Here is a 24875-nt window from a genome sequence, read left to right as displayed (position 1 = left end):
GAAGGACACTTAGGTTGCTTCCATGTCTTGGCTATTATAAATAATACTGCAGTAAACATAGGGGTGCATATTTTTCCTGGATAAATACCCAATAGTGGAAATATTGGATCATATGGTATTTCTAATTTAGTTTTTTGAGGAACCTCCAATACTGTTTTCCACAGTGGCTGTACCAATTTACATTTCCACCAACAGTGCACAGGGCTTCCTTTTCCTCCACGTTCTTACTTTGTCGTTTCTTATCTTCTTGATTTTAGCTATTCTAACAGGCATGAGATGATATCTCATTGTGGTTTTGATTTGCATTTCCCTGGTGATGAGCGATATTGAGCATCTTTTCATATGTCTTTTGGCCACCTGTATGTCTTATTTGGAATAATGTCTGTTGAGGTCCTCTGCCCATTTTTTAATCAGATTGGTTTTTTGTGGTGGTGGTGGTGGTGGGTTTTGGGGGTTGTTTTTGTTTTGATGTTGAGTTATATAAGTTCTTTATATATTTTGGATATCAGCCCCTTATCAGATACATCATTTGCAAGTATCTTCTCCCATTCAGTAGGTTGTCTTTTTGTTTTGTTGATGATTTCCTTCACTGTGCAAAAGCTTTTTATTTTGATGTAATCCCAGTATTTTTGCTTTTGTTTCCCTTGCCTTAGGAGACATAACTAGAAAAACGTTGCAATGACTTATGTCAGAGAAATTGTTGCCTTTGCTCTCTTCTAGGATTTTTATGGTTTCAGGTCTCATGCTTAGGTCTTTAATCCATTTTGAGTTTATTTTTGTGTATGGTGTAAGAAAGTGGTTAGGTTTCATTCTTTTACATGTAGCTGTCCAGTTTTCCCAGCACCATTTATTGAAAAGACTGTCTTTCTCCCATTGTGTATTCTTGCCTCCTTTGTCAGATTAATAGACCATATAAGTGTGGGTTTATTTTTGGAGTCTCTATTCTGTTCCATTGATCTGTGTGTCTGTTTTTTGTGTCAATACCATACTGTTTTGATTGCTAAAGCTTTGTGGCATATCTTGAAATCTGGAATTGTGCTACCTCCAGCTGTTCTTTCTCAGGATTGCTTTCGCTGTTCAGGCTCTTCTGTGGTTCCAAGGGGGTTATTAATCTTGGTTAACATATTTGCTTTTTTTCTTTCAGCACATTTTATATGTGAGAATTGAGCTGTTAATCTTGTTGTTCCCTTTTATCTGATAAATTGTTTCTCTTGCCACTTTCAAAAACTTCTCTTAGGCTTTCTGCAGTTTTTACTATGATGTATACAGGTATGGATATTTTTGTGTTTAGCCAACTTGGGGTTCATTATCTATTTTAAATATGTAGTTTAATGTTTGTTTTTAAAATCAAATTTGGGTATCTTTGTCCATTATGTCTTCAAATATTTTTTCTGCTCATATTTTTCTTTCCTCTTTCTGGAACTCCCATTACTTCTATGTTGGTTTGGTTGATAGTTTCCCACAGGTCACTCATTCTATTTATTTTCTTTTTGTTTTTCAGATTGCATAATCTATATTGATCTGTCTTTGAGTTTGAGGATTTTTTACTTCTGCCAGCTCAGATTTGTTGTTGAGTCCCTTTTGAATGTTTCATTTCAGAATACAATTTCCATTTGGTTCTTTTTATTTTTATAATATCTGTATATTGATATTCTCTATTTGAGTTATCATACTTTCATTTAATTCTTTAAATATGGTTTCCTTTGGTTCTTTTTAACATTATTTATAATACCTGTTTCAAAATATTTCTCTGATGATTCCAACATCTGGGCCCCCCGAGTTAGTATTTATAATCGTCTTTCTTTTTTTTTTTTTTTTTCCTTGGTAAATGGGGCACTCTTCACTGTTTCTTTGCATGATTCATGATTTGTTTGCTGAAAACTACATGTTTTAGATAATATATTGTGGCAATTCTTGATTCAGATTCTTCTCCCATGGAGGTTGGATATTGTTGCTGGGTGGTTTTGTTTATTTAGACTATTCTATAGTGTCTGTCTTTTTGCAGTGTGTCACTACTGATGTCTTTTTAAAAAAAAACATGAATATTTAATTATTTAACATGAAAGTAGTTTATTCTGGTCATATTTTTTAAATTATTGTTTTAATTTTTAAACCTGGCTTTTTAAAAGTCACCCCTGGGTCAGCATAGATTAGTGGTCAATGATTGGCTTAAACCCTAGGCCAGGAAATCTTCTACCCTTTGCTAATGGATCTGTCATTTGGAGAATGCATTCAGAGTTCAGTCAATTTACAATTCCGCTCCAGCCTTTACTTTCAGTGTGTTCAAGACCTTACATTCACATAAAGTCAGTAGCTAGCTAGGACCCTTTCCAGTTTCTCCTTAGCATTTGTGAAGTCTTACCACCAGGGATCCCATAGTGGGTCTTATCAAGACCCATTATGGCTTTTTGTTCCCTAGTATTCCCTTTTAAATTTCTCGTTTATCTGCTCCGTTGCCTGCCCTAACTAGTACTCTGACCTTAGTCTAGCTACAGTGGTGGCCTTCCTGGATTGTTTACTATTGTTCCCCAGATTGTCCCTCTATTGTTTTTGACAGTGATGTTGGGCAATATCCAGAGCTGATTTTCTATGCTCAGCTTCAGATTAAATCAGCCCACTCTGGCACCAGTCATCCTCTTGTCCTGACCCGGCCTGCCCTGATAGAATTATTCCCAGGGAGTTGGGCGTTGGGAGATAGGGGCAGCCCTAGGTTAAAATGCCACAGATTCTAACTGTTCTTAGTATGGTTCAGTAATTTTTCTTTTTCTTTTCTTTTCATTACTTTTTAAAGTAGGCTTCATGCCCAGTGTGGAGCCCAGTGTGGGGATTGAACTCATCACCCTGAGATCAAGATGTGAACTGAGATCACGAGTTAGACACTTAACCAACTGAGCCACCCGGGTGCCCCGGTTCAGTAATTTTTCTCAAACATTTCTCAATTTGATGTATGCCTTTGGTTAATTTTCAGAGGCCTAAATTGGTTGGTTTTGACCATTTTGTCCAGTTTTATTGTTGCTTTTTGGGGACAGGGTTTGCTAAGCAGTTTAAGCATTCCAGAACTTTAAGAATTCCCTAGCTAGACCATAGCCTCTTTTGGGCAGACACCATCTTTCTCTTTTCTGTACAGTATCCATCCAATGTGAATTAAACCTTTGAGCTTTCATTTCTTTATCTGTCAGATGAAATTAATAATCCTTGCATTGCTTACCTCAAAGGATCAAGTGAAATAGTGGTTTAAAATTTTGTAAAGTATAAACACTTTGTAAATGGTAAAATTATTTGAAAATTTTAAAGTAGTTTGCAAGCTACAACACTGATTCTTAACACTGCAACCTGTTGTGCATATAGTACTTCCAAGTATTCATCCTGAATACATGGGCTTTTTTTTTTCCTGGTCATTTTATGCGCATAGGTTTTGCTGTTGGTTTGAAAGAAATAGTTCACATGTTTTTTGAGGGCAGCAGCAGGCCACTTGCAGAACAGTCCAGGGATGAAAACTAGTTCCACCAGGAGGAAAGGTTTTATGACCTCTGTCTGGGTTCTCTCTCACATGTTGTTCCACTGCCTGGCTTACCACTTCTGGTTCTGCAGTTAGAGAGGTGAGCTATCAATTGAGGCTTCTGTGGACATTGGAAATAAATACTGGAGAGATGTGGAGCCAAGTAGTTGACTGGGATATGCCAAGAAGTGTCAAACACTTTGAAGCTTTTTTCAAAGTTATCTTTTGGAGAAGCATGAAGGATGGTTCATCATTCATTGAACTACTATGTATTTAGTGTCCATTATGTGTGCGGTAATATTCTGGGTACTGGGGATACAAGACAAAGGGAATCCTTGTTCTCATGGAACTTACTCTAGCGGGGGATAGGATAAATAAATAGGCAAGAAAATATATCAGGTAGTGACAGGTGTCAGTAGGAAAGGTAAAGTAGGATGAGGGGATGTGGAATAACATCATTTGGAGGAACTATTCTAGGTAGATTGGTTAAGTTAATAAGGAAGTCATTTCAGATAAAGTGACATTTGAGCAGAGACCTGAATGAAGTGAGGGAGTATGCCATTTGGATATCTGAGGGAAGGGTATTCTGGGTGTGGAGAAGAACAAGTGCAAAGATTCTGAGATATAAGCATGCATGGTATGTTCAGGGAACAAGGAGGTCATTGTAGTTCGAGTAGAGAAAGCAAAGGGATAGTGGTAGGAGTTACAATCAGAGATGTGGGCATATGAGGTCAGGTCATATAAGGCCTTGTAGACTTTTATAAGGACTTTGGATTTTATTCTGAATAAAATGGGAAGCTATTGCAGAATTGTGTTTGCTGGCACAAGAAATGTAGGCTTGCTGTGGTTCAGCCCCAGGAAGCAGGGGCAACTCCGTACTTGGCTCAGGAGAGATAGGTAGGCAGGATGTGCACAGAGGGCACTTATCTAAGAAGTGAAATCAGATTGGATGGGTAGTATATGGCAGCTGAGATTGTAGAAGTCAGGCAGGCAGTACTTTTATTCTCTTGTAACTGACCATGTGTGCCCAGCAGGGACCCAGCAGATAGATATGAACTGCCTCCATGGTGGGATCTGCCAGGGTCCAAGCATAGCACAAGGGACTCTGAGTTAAAGGGAACGGTTCAGGGCCTGCCATTCCAGAGGAGAATCTAGTGCTGGGTTTGGGAGACTGGGAAATTCAACTAGCATGGTAGAAGTAGCTTGGACATTGGAATCAGACAGACCTGGCTATGAAACTGACTTTTCTCAATTCTTAGTAATGAGACTTTGGGTAGTTCACTTTATTTCTCTGGACTTAAGTTTATTTAACTATAAATACAGTGAAAATAATACCTGTTTTGCAAGATCACTGTGACCTTATAAGCCTTACAAGGATTTGATAAGGTAGGTCCCTAGCATAGTACCTGTCACATGGCGGATGTTCAATAAATAGTAGCTGCCTGTAATAGAGGTAATATTTTTAATAGTGGTAATGGTTAACGCCTACAGAATGCTCATTGTGTATCAACCATTGTAAGCAGAATTCTTAGGTATCTCAAAGTTAAGTCCAAATCCAAATTTCTGTTTTTTACTCCAAAATGTGCTACTTTCATAGTTCTTATCCCAATAAGTGGTATTTTTATTATTCCAGTTTTTCAAGTTATCTTTGGAGTCATCCTTAATGTCCTTCTTCTCATACTCCATATTCAATCCATTAGTAATTTTTGTTAGCCTAATCTTCAGAATATATCCAAAATAGGACTACTTTCCACCACCACTTATCACCACTGCTGCCACTCTATTTGAGGCCACCATTATCTTTCATCTGGATTATTTCAAACAGCATCCTAACTGTTCTTCCTTCTTCTCGAACTCTTGCCTTCCTGCCATCTGAGCTCAGCTCAACAGTCAAAGTAATCTTAAAATGAAGTCAAATCATGTCTCTTTTTTGCTCAAAATACTCTAGTGCTTCTTATTTCAGATAAAAAAAAAAAAGTCCTTATACTGGCCTATAAAGCTCGGCATGATTAGGCCCTCATCACCTGTCTGGTCTGTCTACTCTTTTTCTTTCACTGCTTTCCGACTAAACTGGCCTCCATGCTATTTCTCAACCATGGTTCTACTTCAGGACATTTGCATTTGCTGTTTCCTCTACTGGACAGTTTCCTCTCAGTTGTATGGTTTGCTTCTTCAACTTATTCATTGCTTAGATGTCACTCAATGACATTTTCTCTAGCCATTTTAAAAATCGCACTCTCCCCTTAGCACTCCCTGTCCATCACACTCAGTGGATTTCTCTATTGCATTTACCACTATCTGATATACAATATGTTTTACTTTTTAGAAAATTTTGTCTCTCCCCCTCCAACTCAAATGCAGGTAGGAATATTTGTTGTTCTTGTTCACTGCTGTTCCCTCTATCAAGCTTATGTGGGACAAATGGCATTTGGGAAAGAGAGTCGCAGGCAATGTCTTCAAACTGTTTGGGCTTCAAAATCTCCTTGGGGACATAAATACATAGATTCCTGAGCCCCATCCCAGATAGATCATAGAGAATATTGTATACCATGTGAAGGAGTTTGGATTTTATTCCCAAAGCCTTTGAAGAGAATAACCCATCCAACCTGTGGTTTTTGGGGTTTTTTTTTTTTTTTTTTTTAAGACTTTATTTATTTGAGAGAGAACGAGAGACAGAGCATGAGAGGGAGGAGGGTCGGAGGGAGAAGCAGACTCCAAGCTGAGCAGGGAGCCCGATGCAGGATTCGATCCCGGGACTCCAGGATCATGACCTGAGCCGAAGACAGTCGCTTAACCAACTGAGTCACCCAGGTGCCCCCCAACCTGTGTTTTAATAAAGAATATCAGGGATGAGGTACACTGGGTTAAATTTTGGAAAAAGAGACCTCTTGGGACTGTTGTAATAGTTTAGACAAGAGATGATAAAACTTAAAACAGGGACGATAGCAATGAGAAATTAGAGTTTTTTGGGAGTTGGTGATTGATCAGGTGTGAAAGAGTGGGAGGACTTTAGGATGATGTCCAGGTTTTCCTCTTAGGTGCTAGGTGGATGGATTGTCAGTAACTCTGAGACAGGTAATACAGGATGGAAGAATGGGCCTGGGGAAAGATGGTGAGTGTACTTTTGGGTATGGTCGGTTTGAATTGCTTATGGAGTGATTAGGAAGAAATGTTCAGGAAGTAGGGTGTGTGTGGGTATGGATGTGTGGTTGAGTGTTATAATAATTATTGTGAGAGAGATGTGGATTTGGAAGTTATTAGGTTTCATGTATCATGAGCTAATCTAGGCAACTGCTAATCTACCTTTTGTCTTTATAGGTTTGCCTGTTCTGGAAACTTCATATAAATGGAATCACATAATATGTGGCCTTTTGTGACTAACTTCTTTCACTTAATATAATGTTTTCAAGGTTTATTCATGTTGTATCATATATCAATACTTCATTTCTTTTTATTGTCAAATATTTCATTATATGAATATACCACACTCCATTTATCCATTCACCAATTGAACATTTGTTTCCCTCTTTTGACTATTACAAATAATGCTGCTATGAACATTCATGTGAACATACATTTTCATTTCCTTCCACATAGGAGTGGAATTGTTGGATCTTACGGTAACTATGTTTAACTATTTGAGGAACTGTTAGACTTGTTTTCTAAAGTGGCTGTATCATTTTACATTCCTACCAGCATTGTATGAGGGTTCATTCTCCACATCCTTGCCAACACTGTTATCTTTTTTATTATAGCCATCTAGTGAATGTGAAGTGGTATCTGATTTGGTTTTGATTTGCATCTTTTCATAAGCTTATTGGCCATTTATATAACTTCTTTGAAGAAATGTGTGTTCAGATCCTTTGCCCATTTTTTAATTGGGTTAGTGGCCTTTTTATTATTGAATTAAGATAAGAATTCTTTATATATTTTAAATACAAATCCCCTATCCTATACATTTGACCCTTGAACATCACAGGTTTGCACTGTGTGGGTCCACTTACATATGGATTTTTTACAGTACAGTACTGTAAATGTATTTTCCTCATGATTTTCTTAATATTTTCTTTTTCTAGCTTGCTTTGCCATAAGAATACAATATGTAATACATAATAAAATATGTGTTAATCAAATGTTTATGTTATTGGTGAGGCTTCCAATCAACAGAAGATTCTTGGTAGTTAGGTCTTTGGGGAGTCAAAAGTTACATGCAGATTTTGGACTGCAGAGGGGCTCGGTGCCCCTAACCCCTGCAGCATTGTTCAAGGGTCAGCTGTTAATGATTTGCAGATTTCTCTCATTCTGTGGGTTGTCTTTCACTTTCTTAATGGTGTCCTTTAAAGCACAAACGTTTTTAGTTTTGATGAATCCAGTGTATCTATTTTCTTCCTTTGGTTGGTTGTGCTTTTGGTATCATATTTAAGAAACCATTGCCAAATCCAAAGTTTCTTGGATTGTAATTGTAATTACAATTACAATTACAAAGGTTTATTCCTGTATTTTCTTCTTTCCTGTATGAGTTTTATATTTCCAACTCTTTCATTTAGGTCTTTGATACATTTGGGGTGCCAGTCTTGGCCTTGCCTTTACTTGCTTTGTGACCTCGGACTGTTCATTTGCCGTTTCTCAGCCTCACTTTTTTCATCTGTAAAGTGAAAGTTGATATGTGTGTATATATATATATAGAACAACAGAAAACAGATCAGTGGTTGTCATGGGCTAGGAATCGGTGGGAGGGTATTGACTACAAAGATGAGAAGATTTTTGGGGCTGGTGAAAATGTTTTATATCTTACTTGTGGAGTGCTTATATGACTACATTTTTCAGATCTCATAGAACTGTATACCTGAAAGGGGTAAGTTTCACATATGTAAATTATACTTCAATAAATCTGTCTTTCAAAAAAACAAATGTTACAACAACTCTACAAAGTATGTAATACTCTTTTCCATTTTGAGGCTAGAGGAAACTGAAGCTCAGGAAGGTCAGTGGACTTGCCAGTGGTCCCACATTTGATATGTGGCAGTTTCAGGATTTGAACCTAAATCTGCCTGATCATAGTTTGTGACCTTCCTACTCATTTTTAGCCTGTCCCTGAAACTATTAACAGTGTGTGGATTCTCTTGTAAAAGGTTGACCTTCTCTTGAAAGCCAGGAACCCTCTTTTCCTGTGAGCAGCTTCCCCAGACGTGGCTGTCATATTCTTAATCTAAATTTTGAACCCCTGGCAGATATCATTTCTGTCAGTCATTAGTTGGGCTTGGAATCGATACTGTTGTGGAGTGCTGCCCAGGCATGATCTCCTTTTGAGGCTGTGGCCCTTATTTTGGAGCAGCAGGAGACCAGTTCGAAAGCTGATGCATTTCTTTGGTTATGAAAAGCAATTTCATACCTTGCCCAATCATCAGCAGCACAAGGTACCTTCTCAGTAGGAGAGTGACCATATGTTTATAGGGCCAGTTGTACTGCTTAGCACTTTAACAGTCTTGCTTACCCCAGCTTTTTAGCAGAGAACTAGCTGGGCAGAAGAGAAATCCAAGGCAGGGAAAGTGTACAAGTGGTCTTCTGTATTGTTGTTGTTGTTACATCATCACCACCATCATTTACCTCTGCATGCCACCCGACAGTTTGCAATGTATTTTTGACATTCTGAGATCTCTCTTAATTCTCCCAGTACCTTTTAGGAGAGTGCTTCTATTCTGAGAGAGTGTTACTTGGCTATGTTCTTGGGTAACTCTGGCTGCAAGAGTATTTTCTCCTTAAGGTGTGCTGAAATATGTATCTTCTGTAACTTTCATCCTCAAGTTTTTCTGGTTTCAATTTGTCAACTGGTGGTAGTTTAGTCTCTTGCCCTGGGGTGATTTGCCAGGGCTGCCCATTGGGTACATTTCAGGAAGTTCTAGCCTCTGAAATTGATCAGTGGCATTTCCTTTTTTGCCTGTTTGACTGCCCTACCTTCCTCTCCTTGGGAACCTATTTTTACTCCACCTTTCCTTCCAGAACCCTGGAGAGACTTAATTAATTGCAGAGCAATTGTCATCAAGCCAGCTGTTCACTGCCTATCTTGACATTTGACTTGTTTCCTATCCTGAGGTGCTACAAGAGAAGTTAATGACCTAAAAAATTGCCCGTCCATCATGTGAGCCTAGTTAGGAGGGAATTGTTTGATTTTTATGAAGTGTAAATAATATATTTGTAGAGACAAGTTTTTTAAATGTGTTGGCCTATATGTCAGAGATGGTTCCCTAAACAAGATGGGACAAATTGGCTGGCTAATAGAGTTTAATGACAGATTTTTCCATTAATGAGAATGGAGAATGTGCTTCATTAAGGTAATTAACAGAGCACTTGTGCAGGTGATACTTATTGCACACAAATTTCCAAGTTTATTTCTTTCCGTTGAATACATTTTGAAAGAGATCTTGGCTGTGTTTCCTTGTTTGCATTAAAATGATCAGTGGCAATAAATTTCTATTTTTTCCAAATCTGGTAACTGGTATCTTGTCCGCTGCAGGTGCAAAGGATTGGTGGGACACTTGATGCTCTTCCTAATAGTGTGTGTGCTCATTGTTTGGCTCTTGTGCTCCCCTGGTGAGCAGTAGAAGTGCATCCTTTCCTAGCTCATGGACTAGCGTCCTTAGAATTAGAAAGTACCTCAGAGAGCCTAAACTAATGGATTTCACATCAGGACATTGGAGTCCAGTGAGGCGAAGTGACTTGGCCAATGCCACACAGTATACTAGTGGGAGAGTCATCTGCGGGATAGTGGGTCTGGTTCTGAACTGAAAGGCAGAAGGCCTGGGTTGACATTAGGCAAGTTGTATCACCTCTCTGCTTCTCAGTATCTTCATCTGTATAATGAGCAAAGTGTATAATATAGGGCCAAGTACAAACAAATGGCTTTTTGTTTAGTTGTCTTTCTGCTGTACCATGTTGTTCTCTGTGAGTATAAACTGAAGATTATAGAGGGGAAGCTGATATCAGGGAAAATGAGCAATCAATAATCGGTGCTGTTTTCTTTGTTTCTCTGTAGGATCCTCAGTCTTCCACAATGAACCCTGTGTATAGCCCCGTGCAGCCTGGGGCTCCTTACGGCAACCCTAAGAACATGGCCTACACAGGTGAGTGGTGTGAGAATAGTTCCCATTTTGAAAAGCGGTGGTTAAGGACATTACCAGATAGCTTGCTGAATGATTTTTGGTGTACTTTACCAGAGCCAAGCTTTACCAGAGCCTCCGAAAGCTCTGATAAAGCTTTGTAATTTATAGAAGAGTGGTATGTCTGGGGTCCAGTTCTTGAACTGTCAACTAGGGGAAAGGAAGGGAAGTAACATTTATTTATTGAGTACCTACCATGCTGGCCCTGTGATACACACTTTCATATATGTTTAATTTTAATCTTAAAGCTTCTTATCACCATTTCACAGTTGAGAAAACCGTAGTCATAGTAAGAGACCATGAAACAAAAACAAAAATAGATATTTGAACCCAGGTCTGTTGATTCTGAAGACTGATCTTTTTCCTGAACCCCATACCAAGCTGTTTCCTACTTCTCTGTGTGTATGTTGTCCCTCTGTCTGGAATGCCATTGTCCCTGACAACTTCCATCTTATTCTTGAAGAACTCAGCTCTGAGCTCAGACGGCACTCTTCCAGGAAGCATTCTCTCCCTTACTTGGCCTTAGGCAAATTTTTTAACCTTCCAGAGCCTTGGTGCTCCCATTATAAAATGAGGGCAATAGTATTTTCTTTCCTTCCTTCCTTCCTTCCTTCTTTACACTTAGTCTAGGTTTTTTTTAATTGAAGTATAGTTGACATACAGTATTAATTTAGTTTCAGGTGTAAAACATACTGATTCAACAAGTCTTTATGTTGTGCTATGCTCACCACAAGTGTATCTACCATCTGTCCCCATACAACACTATTACAATGTCATTGACTATCCCTATGCCATCCCTTTTATTCATTTTATATCTGGAAGCCTATATCTCCCACTCCTCTTCACCCATTTTGCATCCTCCACCAAACTCCCCTCTGGCAACCATCAGTTGGTTCTCTGTATGTATAGGTCTGTTTCTGCTTTTTGTTTATTCATTTCTTTTATTTTTTTAGATTCCATATAAAGTGAAATCATGCAGTATTTATTTTTCTCTGACTTATTTCACTTAGTGTAATATTCTCTAGGTCCATCCATGTTGTCGCAAATGATAAGATCTTACTCCTTTTTATGACGAGTAATATTCCATTTATACACACACAGACACACACACACACCCATCTTTTTATCCATTCATCTGTCAGTGGACATTTGGGTTGCTTCTATAATTTGGCTATTGCAAAACATATTGCAACAAACATAAGGGTGCATATATCTTTTTAAATTAGTGTTTTCGTTTTCTTTGGGTAAATACACAGTGGTGGAATTATTAGATCATATGGTATGTTTTTAGTATTTTGAGGAACCTCCATACTGTTTTCCACAGCGTCTACCAATTTACATTCTCATCAACAGCACGCAAGGGATCCTTTTTCTCCATATCCTTACCAATACTTGTTTCTTGTGTGTTTTATTTTAGCGTGAAGTGATACCTCATTATGGTTTTGATTTGCATTTCCCTGATGATGAGTGATGTTGAGCATCTTTTTATGTGTCTGCTTGCCATTTTTATGTCTTCTTTGGAAAAATGTCTATTCAGATCTTCTGCCTATTTTTAATTGGATTATTTGGTTTTTTTGGGTGGTGAGTTATATAAGTTCTGTATATATTTTGGACAGATCCTCTGCCCATTTGTGATTGGATTATTTGGGTTTTTTGGTGTTGTCTAAGTTCTTTATGTATTTTGGATATTAATCCCTTATTGGATGTATCATTTGCAGATATCCTCTCCCATTCAGTAGATTGCATTTCCATTTTGTTGATGGTTTCCTTCACTGTGCAAAATCTTTTTATTTTGATGTAGTCCCAATAGTTTATTTTTGCTTTTGTTTCCCTTGCCTTAGGAGACATATCTAGAAAAATGTTGCAATGGCCAGTGTCAAAGAGATTACTATCTATCTATCTATCTATCTATATATATTTTTTTTTTTTAAAGAATTTTATGGTTTCAGGTCTCACGCTTAGGACTTTAATCCAGTTTATTTTTGTGTATGGTGTAAGAAGGTGGTCCAGGTTTATTCTTTTGCATATAGCTGTCCAGTTTTCCCAGTGCCATTTATTAAAGAGACTGTCTTTTCCTCATTGTATATTCTTGCCTCCTTTGTCATAGATTAATTAACCATATAAATACGTTTGGTATATAAACCATATAAAAACGTTGGTTTATTTCTGGACTCTCTATTCTGTTCCACTGATCTATGTGTGTACTTTTGTGTCAGTGTCATACTATTTTGATTTAGGGCTGCTATCAGGATTAAATGAGCTACTGTAAGGCACTGAGCATCTAATATCTGGCACAAAGTAAACGCTTAAAAATGTTATTATTTACAAATAAATAAAGATGGGTAAAATATGGTAATAGACGTAAAGGAGAAAATGTATTTAGGTTGTCTAGCACAGTGCTTAGCATATCATGGGCCTTCAAAAATACAGTATTCCAAGGTGAAGGCAACAGTATTAATAAACACATGGGGAATTAGGACGGTATGGTCAGGGTACAGTCAATACTTGAGATTAGCTGGAGTAAAGAGTAGAAAAGGGGAAAAGGGGCAGGGGCACTTGGCTGGCTGTCAGAAGAGCATGATCTCGGGGTCGAGCCCCATGCTGGGTGTGGAGATTACTTAAAAAAATAAAATCTTGGGGGAGCCTAGGTGGCTCAGTCGTTAAGCGTCTGCCTTCGGCTCAGGTCATGATCCCAGGGTCCTGGGGTCGAGCCCCGCATCGGGCTCCCTGCTCCGCGGGAAGCCTGCTTCTCCCTCTCCCACTCCTCCTGCTTGTGTTCCCTCTCTCGCTGTGTCTCTCTCTGTCAAATAAATAAATAAATAAATAAATAAATAAATAAATAAATAAAAAATAAATTAAAAAAATCAATCTTGGGGAGCCTGGGTTGAGCTCTGGACTCTTGGTTTTGGCTCAGGTCGTGATCTTGGGGTCGTGAAATTGAGCCCCACATCGGGCTCTGCACTAGGCACAGTCTACTTGGATTCTCACTCCCTCTCCCTCTGCCACCCCCCCATGCTTGCTCGCACATGTGCTCTCTTTCTCTCTCAAATCAATCTTTTTTAAAAATAAGATCTTTATTTTAAAAAAAAAAGAAAAGGGGAAAAGTGGGAAATGATGCTCAAAAAGTAGATGAATAATGGTCTTGATGGCAGGATTGGAGGTGAGGGTGTAGAGGGTTTTGCCCCAGAAGAGAGCCATTGGCAGTGAATAGAATGTACTGGTTCCTTCTTATAACTTTGCACTTTACTGTGTATTCTATATAATTTCCTAGACTGAAATTGGAGGGATCTCAGAGAACTTTTTTTTTTTTTCTGATTTTTCCATACTTTGTTCTATAAGAACACTAGAGTGGTGCTTCAGAAATTCCTCAAGTATGTGATTTGATTTTGAAAAATTTTTAGAACTATTCTTATAAAGAACTATTTTTATAAATATTTAAAAATATTTAGAACTATTTTTATACACATAAGGTAAACAATGTGTTAACTTAAGCTTTTAAGAATGCATGTTAATTAAAAAAAAAAAAACACCAATAGTTGCAGCTACTTATGTTTGTAAATCAGGATTTTCTCAATGCTTGACAACCTAAATAACATTCAGAAATATGTTGGAGGTTGAGCCTGATGGAACTATAGCTGTTATCACTAACTTTTAATTTCATATGTTTGTGTTTATCACAACAGCCTTATTATCCCTATTTAACCTTAGTAGTAAATATTTTGAAATTTCTGTTTGAAAATATTTACTAGAAACTAAAATTGTTGTATGTTTACTCTAATAAAATGAATTCCAGTAACCCACTGAGCGGTAGTTGCTCTTTTTTCTTCCCTGTTTAGTGTCTCAGCAACCTAAGTCCCTTTGGCAGAGAGGACTGAGCTGCTCTGGCAGACAGAGCCCAGGGGAATCCTGTGGGTTTCCTGTGATACTGGCTGCCTTCATTCTCACTGAATTGCTAAAGTTGAGAAAGAAGAAAATAGTTGCATTTATCTATTGATTTGCTCAAAAAAGATTAGGCAATGTGATATATTGGAAAGGAGATGGACCTTGTTTCTGCTTGGCACATAGTAGAACTTGGTAAATGTATTTTGATTGAATGAACAACAACCAGATTCAAATCCCAGCTCTGTTAGATAATAGCTAGGTGACTTTGGATAGGCTGCTTAGCCTCCCTAAATTTAAATGCCTTTAATAAACTGGGATAATATTACTTATTCCATAGGATAGTTGTGAAAATTAAATGAGATAATTAGTACTCCTCCCAAGGGAGAGAGGGAAGATTGTCTTTGTTTCTACTAAGTCTGAAACTATATTTTAAGTTAATTTCTCTGCTGCAGATTCTAGGACCACATGGGAAGAATAAACTCCACACAAGTAGAATAAATTCAGACTTCATACAACCCAAAGTTTCAAATTCTTAGGGAAATTTTCTTTTTTAATCTAAGCTTCCTGTTGTCTCTCTGTACTTTTGAGTCTTTTTTTTTTTTTTTTAAGATTTTGTTTTATTTATTTGACAGAGAGCGAGAGAGCACAAGCAGGGGGAGCAGCAGAGGGATAGGGAGAAGCAGGCTCCCTGCAAAGCAGGAAGCCCGATGCAGGACTTGATCTCAGGACCCTGGGATCATGACCTGAGCCGAAGGCAGACGCTTAACCATCTGAGCCACCCAGGTGCCCCGAGTCTTTTTTTTTTTTAAACTGACAATATGACTCCTCTAAGGTCCGAGCTTTATGGAGGGGAATTTGAGTTCCAACTCATGACCTCTCCAGGGCCCAAAGCCTCATCTCCCACCCCCAGTGGCTATAAAAAGCAAGCCCTTTAATTGCCCAAACCAAAAAACCTTCCCATAGCAGTTCAACATCGGCTATGAGAGTTCCTGATTTTTAGTTTCCTCTTCAGTTTTTCACTCCTGGGGATTTCTTTTTCTTTCTTAAAATCTTAACTCTGCCTATGTTTGTTACATAACACAAAATGTTTGTTATACTTTATCCAGCTTTTCCACGTGTTATGTAGTAGGCAAATTTTCAGGTTATCTTCTCCTCCATAGTGCTGGAAATAGAAGACCCAAGTAAGATAATTTGTAAACAAATGCCAAATATAATGCATTAAAGCAAACATTTGTTATTATTGTTATTAACAGTAATGGTTATGTTAAAGAGTATTATCATTTGGCAAACATGCTAAGTACTTTTTATATATTAATTATAATCTTATCATAAACCCTATAGTACTTGTCTTTTACTGTTAAAGAAATTGGTAGTTTAATTCAAGTTGTAAGACTTGACCAGTGTATATCACTCCTAAAAGATGAGGGAAAGACTTGAACTCAGGTCTTTGTGATTTCAAAGTGTATATGCTTCCTTATAGTAAGCTGATCTGTCTTAAAATATGTACTCCTTTCACTGTTTCCAGTGATAAGCTAGGTGAGAGGGTTGTTTTTTAGTCTCAGAGGTTCTAGGACTAGGGATCCTCACCTTTGAGGGACTAAAAGTCTGCTCCTGGCCAGCAGTTTGGGGTTGGATAGTGGAGTGCAGTAGAAGGAAAAGTGGAAGGTCAAGTCCATTGTGGTATCATCTACTTCAGAGGTAATGGGGTAGTGGCCACAGGGAACAGAGAGGTTGGGAAAACTCCTGATTTGAAATTCTCTGTGAAATCTGAGAGGGAAATAAAATACGACTTCACAATTAATGATTCTGAAAACCAGTTCTAATGTGTGGGTCTTTTCCTCATACCACGCAATTCTCCAATACCAGCTGGGTGTCTTATATATAATTCAACTCAATTCTGATATATCCACCTGTCAATAGCATCAGATTCCACAGGTTGAGGGCTCAATCCCACAAGACTGTCCTCACTTCTGATGCTAATTGCAAGTCCAGGTTGTTACCTGTGCTTCTGGCTGATAGCCTGTAAATCAGAGGTTCCCACAACCACTGCTTGGGTTCAAATAATCTTCTAGAACGGCTCATAGAACGCAGGAAACCAGTTTACTCACTAAAAGGAGGTAATTCAAGAATAGGTAGGAAGACATGCATAGGGCAAGGAATGTAGAAACGGGCATAGAGCTTCCATGCCTGCTCCAGAGGGTGCCATTCTCCCAGCACCTTCCTGTGTTCACCAACCTGGAAGCTCTCCAAACCTTGTCCTTTTTGGCTTCTATGAAGACTTCATTACATAGGCATGATTGATCAAACCACTGGCTATTGGCAGTTGATTCAACCTGTAGCCCCTTTCCCCATAGGTCAGGGATCGGATGGGACTGAAAGTTCCAACTTTCCAATCACATGGTTGGTTCCCCTGGCAATCAGCCCGCATTGCTTTCCAGAAGTCATTCCATTAATATAAACTCATTTGTGGTTGAAAGGAGTTTGTTATGAATATCAAGACATCTTTATGGCTCTTATCACTCAGAAAATTTCAAGGGTTTTAGGAGCTCTGTTCCAGGAATGAAGACAAAGACCAAATGTATATTTCCTATTATAAATCACATTATCACAGCAATACAGTGTATTCCAGTGAACAGCTGTCTTATAGCCAGTTGACAGTATTGTCTCTTCTCCTTTTTAAAGTTCCTTTACTGAGTGCTTACTATGTGCCAAAAACTGAATTCAGTGTTTTACAGACAATATTTTTATACTTGCAACTGTCCTATGAAGTGGTTATAATTAGCTCCTTATGCATCTTGGAAAGGAGAATTTAGAGAATGTAATATGTTCACATACTTTAAAACACTTAAAGCATAGATAGTGTAATCGACTGAATGTTTGTGTCCCCCCAAATTCATATGTTGAAGTTCTTATTCCTGATGTGATGGTATTTGAAGATGAGGCCTTTCTGAGATAATTAGGTTAAGCTGAGGTCATGAGAATGGGGCCCTCATGATGGGATTAGTGCCCTTATAATGAAGAGGAAGAGCCACCAGAGCTCTCTCTCTCTCTGCCATGTAAGGACACAGCAAGAGGGCTGCCATTAGTAAGGCAGGAAAAGAACCCTCACTAGAATCCAATTGGGCTGGCATTCTGATCTCATACTTCCATCCTCCAGACAGTGAGAAATAAATGTCTGTTGTTTAAGCCACTCGGTTGTGGTATTTTATTATGGCAGCCTTAGCTGGTTAATAAAGATAGTAAGTACAGTGAATACCCTTTACATCGATTTACTGTGGCAGGGGACTCTTTATAGAATGGGGCATTTCTTTTTCTGAAAGACCTCAGTAACATTTCTCTGCCAGAAGTTTGCAATGTAGACAAGACCTAAATATTCTCCACACTTCTTTTCGTAAAATGTTCTGATGGTGAGAGCATCCAGGCATCACCAGAGATCTAGAATAGGGGCTGAAAAGACGGGTTTTGGAGTCTGTCAGATCTGGGGTGGAATCTAGGCTCTGCCTCTAATTAGCTGTAGGACCTTGGGCAAGTTACTTAATTTTTTTCAATCTCAGTTTCCTCAACTCTAAAATGGGGTAATGATCTATACAGATGGTTGGTTCACAGGTCCATGAAAATGTTTATGAAGTCCGAGGTACCATGCTGGGCTCATAGTTGGTGCTCAGTTAACAGTTGTTACAATGCACAGTGATAAGTATATCTCTACTGGGGAAAGAGTGTGGAGTAAAGAGTTAGTTATTTAGATTCTGCCACTTAAAAACTATGTGATGTCACATAAATTATTGAACTTTTCAGGCCTTAGTATATCATCTGAAAAAAGGAAAAAAAGAAAAGCATTAGGAATTTATTCTTCACAAGACAGCTGAGAGTCATAAATGTAATAGGGCCAGCCATTGACTTGTAGTGAAGTTTCCAAAACCCGACTAGAAAGAATTCTGAACAGATGGACCTCTTAAAGTATCCCATCGTTTTATAAGTGAGAAGATGGAGAAGTGTTTTTGCAGGAAGTGTTGGAGCTGGGTCTCCCTATTTCGGGTCTGTGTATTTATTGTCTCTCTACCACAGAGTAACAACCAAGGTTTCATCCTTGAAAATCTTCCTTGTCTATATCCTCTCCTGGCTACTACTCAATCCTCTGCTGGCCCATACTAGCTCACATGCTCTCCGCCACTCTTGTGCTGGGTCCTAAATGAATATCCCGCTTTCATCTAGCAGCAAATATCTGTTGAAATACTTCAGATACCCTAACAAAACACATGACCCTCAAGGTTGGAAAATTAGGAAATTGGTATGTTCAAAGACTTCACTGTCATTTTCAGGTTTTTTTTCTAGAATACTTTTTTTTGCTTAAGAACAATTTAAGAAACATATTTGTATTTGACACAGTTTTTCAGCTAGGAGACTTGATAATTAAGCTGACAGCCTGCAGATACAATGAATAATCTGATATATTAGTAGACTGAAAAAGAATATCTTTCTCTGCAGTGACCCAAGCCTTGCACCCTTCACCCTCCTTTGTGAAGATCACCTGATAGAGGTTTTAAGACTGACTAGTTTGTTCTTTGCAAAGAACTTTTGTGGGGGTTTCCCCCTCATATTTATTTCTTATAACAAGTCTAGGGAGGTTGCCCCTGTTTCCCAGATGAAATGACTAGGGATCAGCTGTCCCAAGGTCACACTGTATAGCAGAGCCAAAACTCCAGATCTTCTGCATTACAAAACAAGAGTTACTGCTCTAACCTACTTGGCTATATCTTGGACACCATAGAGATTAGGATCTTAGATGAGCCTGGGAAATGGATTCTGATTCCTGAAACTGCTCCACAAAACCCCCTCCTGATAGTCAAACTGATTTCTACTCAGAAAAGACTTCTCAGGTCACGTAATAAGTTTCGCCTATGACTGAAAAAGGTCTCTAAGAAGAATTCTTATTAACTGTTCTCACTATGGTTACTAGTAATCTCCTTGTTGTTAAATCCAGTGGACACTTGTCAGCCTTCATCCTAATTTGACACCCCTGTATCATTTGATGTTCCGGATTCATCCCTTCTGGAAGTTTTCTCTTACCTTGCTTTTCATTGATTATAACATAGTTTTTCTGTTTGTTTATTTTTCCATTTGTTTTTTCCTTTCTTCCTCTCTGGCTATTCTTCTGAACATCTTCTCCATGAATGTCTCATACTTTGCTCAGATGTATCATGTCTAAAACTGAGCCTATTGTCTTTCCCTGTAACTCATTTTTCCTTTTATCAGTTTGTAATTGGTACCATCATTCACCTATTCCCTCAAATCAGAAACAGAGTCATTTTTTTTTTTTTAAGATTTTATTTATTTGACAGACACAGAGAGAGCACAAGTAGGCAGAGCGGCAGGCGGAGGGAGAGGGAGAAACAGGCTCTCGCTGAGCAGCGAGCCCAACGCAGGGCTCCATCCTGGAATCATGATCTGAGCCGAAGGCAGCCGCTTAACTGACTGAGCCACCCAGGCGCCCCCATAAGAGTCATCCTTGATATCCCTTTTTCTTTTGCCTTCTAAAGTTAGTTACTAAGTTCTATTCTTTTTAGAAATTCTAGAGAGAGAGAGAGAGTAGGTGAGTGGAGGCCGGGGGGAACAGAGGGAGAGAATCTTGAGTAGACTCCCCACCGAACACAGAGCCCAACTTGGGGCTCAATCCCAGGACGCTGAGATCATGACCTGAGCTGAAGTCAAGAGTTGGCCGCTTAACCACCTGAGCCACCCAGACACCCCAGTCCTATCTTTTTTTTTTTTTTAATTGTGGTAAAATACACATAACATAAAATTATTTGCCATCTTAATCACTTTTAGTGTACAGTTCAGTCACCTTAAGTACATCCAAATTGTTGTTCAGGCATCACCACCATCCATACATAGAAATCTTTTCATCTTACAAAACTGAAACCGTATACCCATGAAGTAACAGTTCCTTATTCTCCCCCTTTCCCCAGCCTCTGGCAACCACCATTCTATATACTGTGTGTCTCTATGAATTTGACTGCTCTATATACCTCATACAAATGGAATCATACAGTATTTGTCCTTTTGTTTCACTCACCATAATATCATCAAGGTTGATCTATGTGTAGTATGTGTCAGCATTTCCTTCCTTTTTAGGCTGAATAATATTCCCTTGTATGTTTAGGCCACTTTTCTTAATCCATTAATCTCTCGATGAACACTGGGTTGCTTTCACTTTTTGGCTATTGTGAATATACTGGCTATGAACATGGGTGTACAAATATCTCTTTGAAACCTTGCTTTCAGTTCTTTTGAGTATATATTTAGAGGTGGAATTGCTAGATCATATGGCAATCTGTTTTTAATTTTTTGAGGCACCTCAATACTGTTTTCCACAGCGACTGCACCATTTTATACTCCTACCAGCAGTGCACAAGGGTTCTACATCCTTGCCAACACTCTTTTTATTTTTTAAAATTTATTTTGTTAAAGATTTATTTATTTGAGAGAGAGAGGGAGAGAGAGAATCCAAGGATGACTATATAGATAATATAGGAGGTTTGAGGACAGCTTTTCCTTACTAAGAAGCTCAAAGGAATTTCCAGACTTCAGCTTTCATTGTTCTAAAAGAAGAAAATTTGCTATAAACCAAGTTTCTCTGAGGATCTGTGCTATCTCTACATAATTCATAAGTAGAAAAACCTCCTTGTTTCATCTGATCCATCCAGAGGGGTTGACCAGTCACAACAGATTATCCAAAGTAAATGTCCTGAGTCTCCGTTCATTCACCTACAAAGCAAGAACAGTTTCTTCCACGCTGGCTACCTGTCCCAGACTCTCCTTGCCATGGCAGAAGGCTACTCGCTTCTCTCTTTCTTCCTTCCCTTCCTTCCTTCCTTCTTTCAAAATTTCCTGAGAGTCTATTCTGTACAATCCCTGTGCCAGGTACTGGTGAAATACATGCACACCTCAGAGATATTGCAGGTTCCATTCCAGACCACCACAATAAAGTGAACATTGCAGTGAAGTGAGTCAAATGAATTTTTCTGTTTCCCAGTGCATGTAAAAGTTATGTTTAGGGGCGCCTGGGGGGGCTCAGTAGGTTAAGCGTCCAACTCTTGATTTCAGCTCAGGCCATGACCTCAGAGTGTGAGATGGAGCCCACTCAGTGGGGAGTCTGCTCAAGATTCTGTGTGCCCCTCCCCCTGCTTGCTCCCGATCTCTCTCTCTTTCTCTCTGTCATAAATAAATAAGTCTTCTTAAAAAAGTTATGTTTACACTATACTGTAGTCTATTAAGTGTGCAGTAGCATTACATCTAAAAAAAAAGTATATACCTTAATTAAAAATATTTTATTGCTAAAAAATATAAACCATCATCTGAGCTTTCAGCAAGTAGTAATCACCAATCACAGATCACCATAAATATAATAATGAAAAAATTTGAAATATTGTGAGAATTACCAAAATGTGACACAGAAACATGAAACAAGCAAATGCTGGTGGCAAAATCGCACTGGGACTTGCTTGTCTCAGTGTTGCCACAGACCTTCAATTTATAAAAAATGCACTATTTGTAAAGTGCAATAAAATGAGGTATGCCCATAATGACGACTAACAACAAAACAATGGCTACTAATGCTTTAGTCCCTAATAAGAGCATAACTATATACCAGATGTTTTACACATGAGTGTCTTGGAAAATAAAAAAGCAGCATAAGGTGAATAGAAAGAGAACTAGTTTAGCTGCCAAAGTTTCAGGTTCTATTCCAACTTTGGTATCTGCCAGTCCATCTATCTCTCTAAAAAATACTTAGTATTCATGGCACGTCAGGGGCTGAGTACTAGAGACACAGAAGTAAATCAGATATTGAATTCATGGTGAACTGTAGTTAAGTGTTTTCCTTAGGTAGTTATGAGACCTCAGGTTCCTCACCTGAGAAGAGGATTGGACCTGATGATCTCTAGTGAAACTATAGCTCTAAATAAAAACATAATGCCAGCCACCATCTGGAGTAAAAACATAGATACATAAGATGAGTAGGAAATGGTCTGGAGGAATCTGTGTGGTCAAGTCATAAAATCCTCTTGCAAGCTAAGGAGTTTGGACTTCAACCAAAGGGCAATGAAGTATCATTAAGGGGTTTTAAGTACTGGAATGAGGTGGTCTAATTTTCAAGTTAGAAAAATGATTTTGGCTGCTATGTAAAGAATGCATTGGGGAGAAGGTATGTGACAAGTCAGGAAGACCAGTTAGGGGAAAATGTAAATAATCCAAGAAAGAGTAGGGGTGCCTGGGTGGCTCAGTTGGTTAAGCATCTGCCTTCGGCTCAGGTCATGATCCCAGGGTCCTGGGATCGAGTCCCATGTCTGGTTCCCTGCTCAGTGGGGAGCCTGCTTCTCCCTCTCCCTCTTCCTGCTGCTTACCCTGCTTGTGCTCTTTCTCTCTCAAATAAATAAAATCTTTTTTTAAAAATCCAAGAAAGAGTAATAATGGCCTGATAAGAGTAGGAAGGATGGAAAAGAAAGGTCAAATCTGAGAAATGTAAAGGGTTTATAAAAAATAAAAATAAAAAACAAGTGGGGTGCCTGGGTGGCTCAGTCGGTTAAGTGACCGACTTTTGGTTTCGGCTCAGGTCATGATCTCAGGGTCCTGGGATCAAGTCCCGCATTGGCCCCCACGCTCAGCGGGGGTGTCTGCTTGAAGGTTCTCTCCTTCCCTCTCCATCTGTCCCACCCCCTGCTCACACATGCTCGATCTCTCTCTCTCTCAAATAAATAAATCTTTAAAACAAACAAAAATTGACTCTCCAGTGACAGATTTTCTCTGAAGCTTGAGAAAAGGGGGCCCGCAAAACCCCTGATAATAATGAATAAGAGGTACAATACAACTTAGAAAATTCTTTATCATTTGTAATTTCATTGAGTCCTTACAACAATACGGTGCTCTAGAAATTTTTATTAAAACATCCATTTTACAGACAAAGACTCAGAAGGGTTAATACATATGTGCAAGTTCATACTGTTAGTAAATTGCAAGGCCACAACTAGAACTTAGGTTTACTAGACTCCAAATCCAAATCCAGTGCTCTTCTTACTCCACCAAACTGTCAAGCAAGGCCTCTTTGGGTTTTGGAGAGAACTCAAAAGCAGTGAGTGTGTCTGCCTCTGATGTATTATGTGTGATGTCAACAGAAAAAGCAGATGGATTAAATCTTACTTGGGCAGAAATCATGCACATTAAACTAATTTGCTGTTTGTTTATGACTGATTTACTTTCCTGGATCACAAAATGATTTCCCACTTCTGTAGAAAAGATCAACCTTTTCTCCCAAAAAAGAAGTGTTGTTGGTGATATGGCATTATTATTCCCCTGCTCCTTGGCTTCCTGTTCTCTGTAGGAGTTGTTCATTTATTTCATGTCTTTCTAGACTGTGAGCTCCTTGAGGGCAGCAGTCATGTACCTCCTGTGTCTAGAACAGAGCAGGCAGTTACTTATTAAATATTCATTGGATTAAGTTATTTATTATGTTTTCATTATGTTTATATTAATTATAATGTTACTGTTGCTGTTGATACCTATTATAGTAATAGCTACCAGTAATGACTATCAGTCTGGAGTGCCAGACCCTTTACAAACTTTGTCTCCAGTTCTCTTAGTAACCATACAAGGGAGAGCTATTATCATTATGCATATGAGGGAATAAGGTTCAACTATATATATATATTTTTTAAAGATTTTATTTACTTATTTGAGAGAGAGCACGAACAGGGGGAGAGGCAGAGGGAGAGGGAGAAGCAGACTCCCCACTGAGCAGGGAGCACGACCTGGGGCTCAGTCCCGGGATCATGACCCAAGCTGAAGGGAGATGCTTAACCGACTGAGCCACCTAGGCACCCCATGTTCAACTATATTAAGTAACTTGCCCAAGGTAATATAGCTTGTAAGTGTCACCTTAAGTGAAATGTAAGTAAACTTAATTTTTTTTTACTTTATTGCAGCAAAATATACATAAAATTTACCATTTTAACAATTTTTAAGTGTGTAATTTATTGACATCAAGTACCTTTACAGTGTTGTGTAACCATCCCCAGTATTTCCAGAACTTTTTCATCATCCCAAACAGAAATTTTGTGTCTGTGAAATAGTAATTCCTCATCCCCCCTCTCTCTAGCCTTGAGAACCTCTAATCTCAGTCTCTATGAATTTGCCTATTTGAAATATTTCACGTAAGTGGAATCATATAATATTTGTCCTTTTATTTGGCTTATTTCACTTAGCATAATGTTTTCAAGGTTCATCCATGTTGTAGCATGTATCAAAACTTCATTCCTTTTTACGGCTGAATAATAGTCCATACA

At 38.6% G+C, this 24875-nt stretch overlaps 1 protein-coding gene across 2 annotated transcripts in view; it reads left to right on the top strand.

Moving 5' to 3' along the window:
• FAM168A (family with sequence similarity 168 member A) overlaps nucleotides 1–24875 on the top strand; it is a 184424-nt gene that overhangs the window by 112777 nt on the left and 46772 nt on the right. For both annotated transcript variants that reach the window (XM_036119505.2, XM_036119504.2), the window contains exon 2: nucleotides 10533–10620. In XM_036119505.2, the coding sequence (XP_035975398.1) occupies nucleotides 10551–10620 (70 nt within the window). In that variant the 5' untranslated portion in view covers nucleotides 10533–10550. The remainder of the gene's footprint in view (nucleotides 1–10532; nucleotides 10621–24875) is intronic.

This window comes from Halichoerus grypus, chromosome 11 (assembly GCF_964656455.1).
Source record: "Halichoerus grypus chromosome 11, mHalGry1.hap1.1, whole genome shotgun sequence".
Classification (NCBI taxonomy): Eukaryota; Metazoa; Chordata; class Mammalia; order Carnivora; family Phocidae; genus Halichoerus; species Halichoerus grypus.
This window is presented reverse-complemented; position numbering and strand designations above follow the sequence as displayed.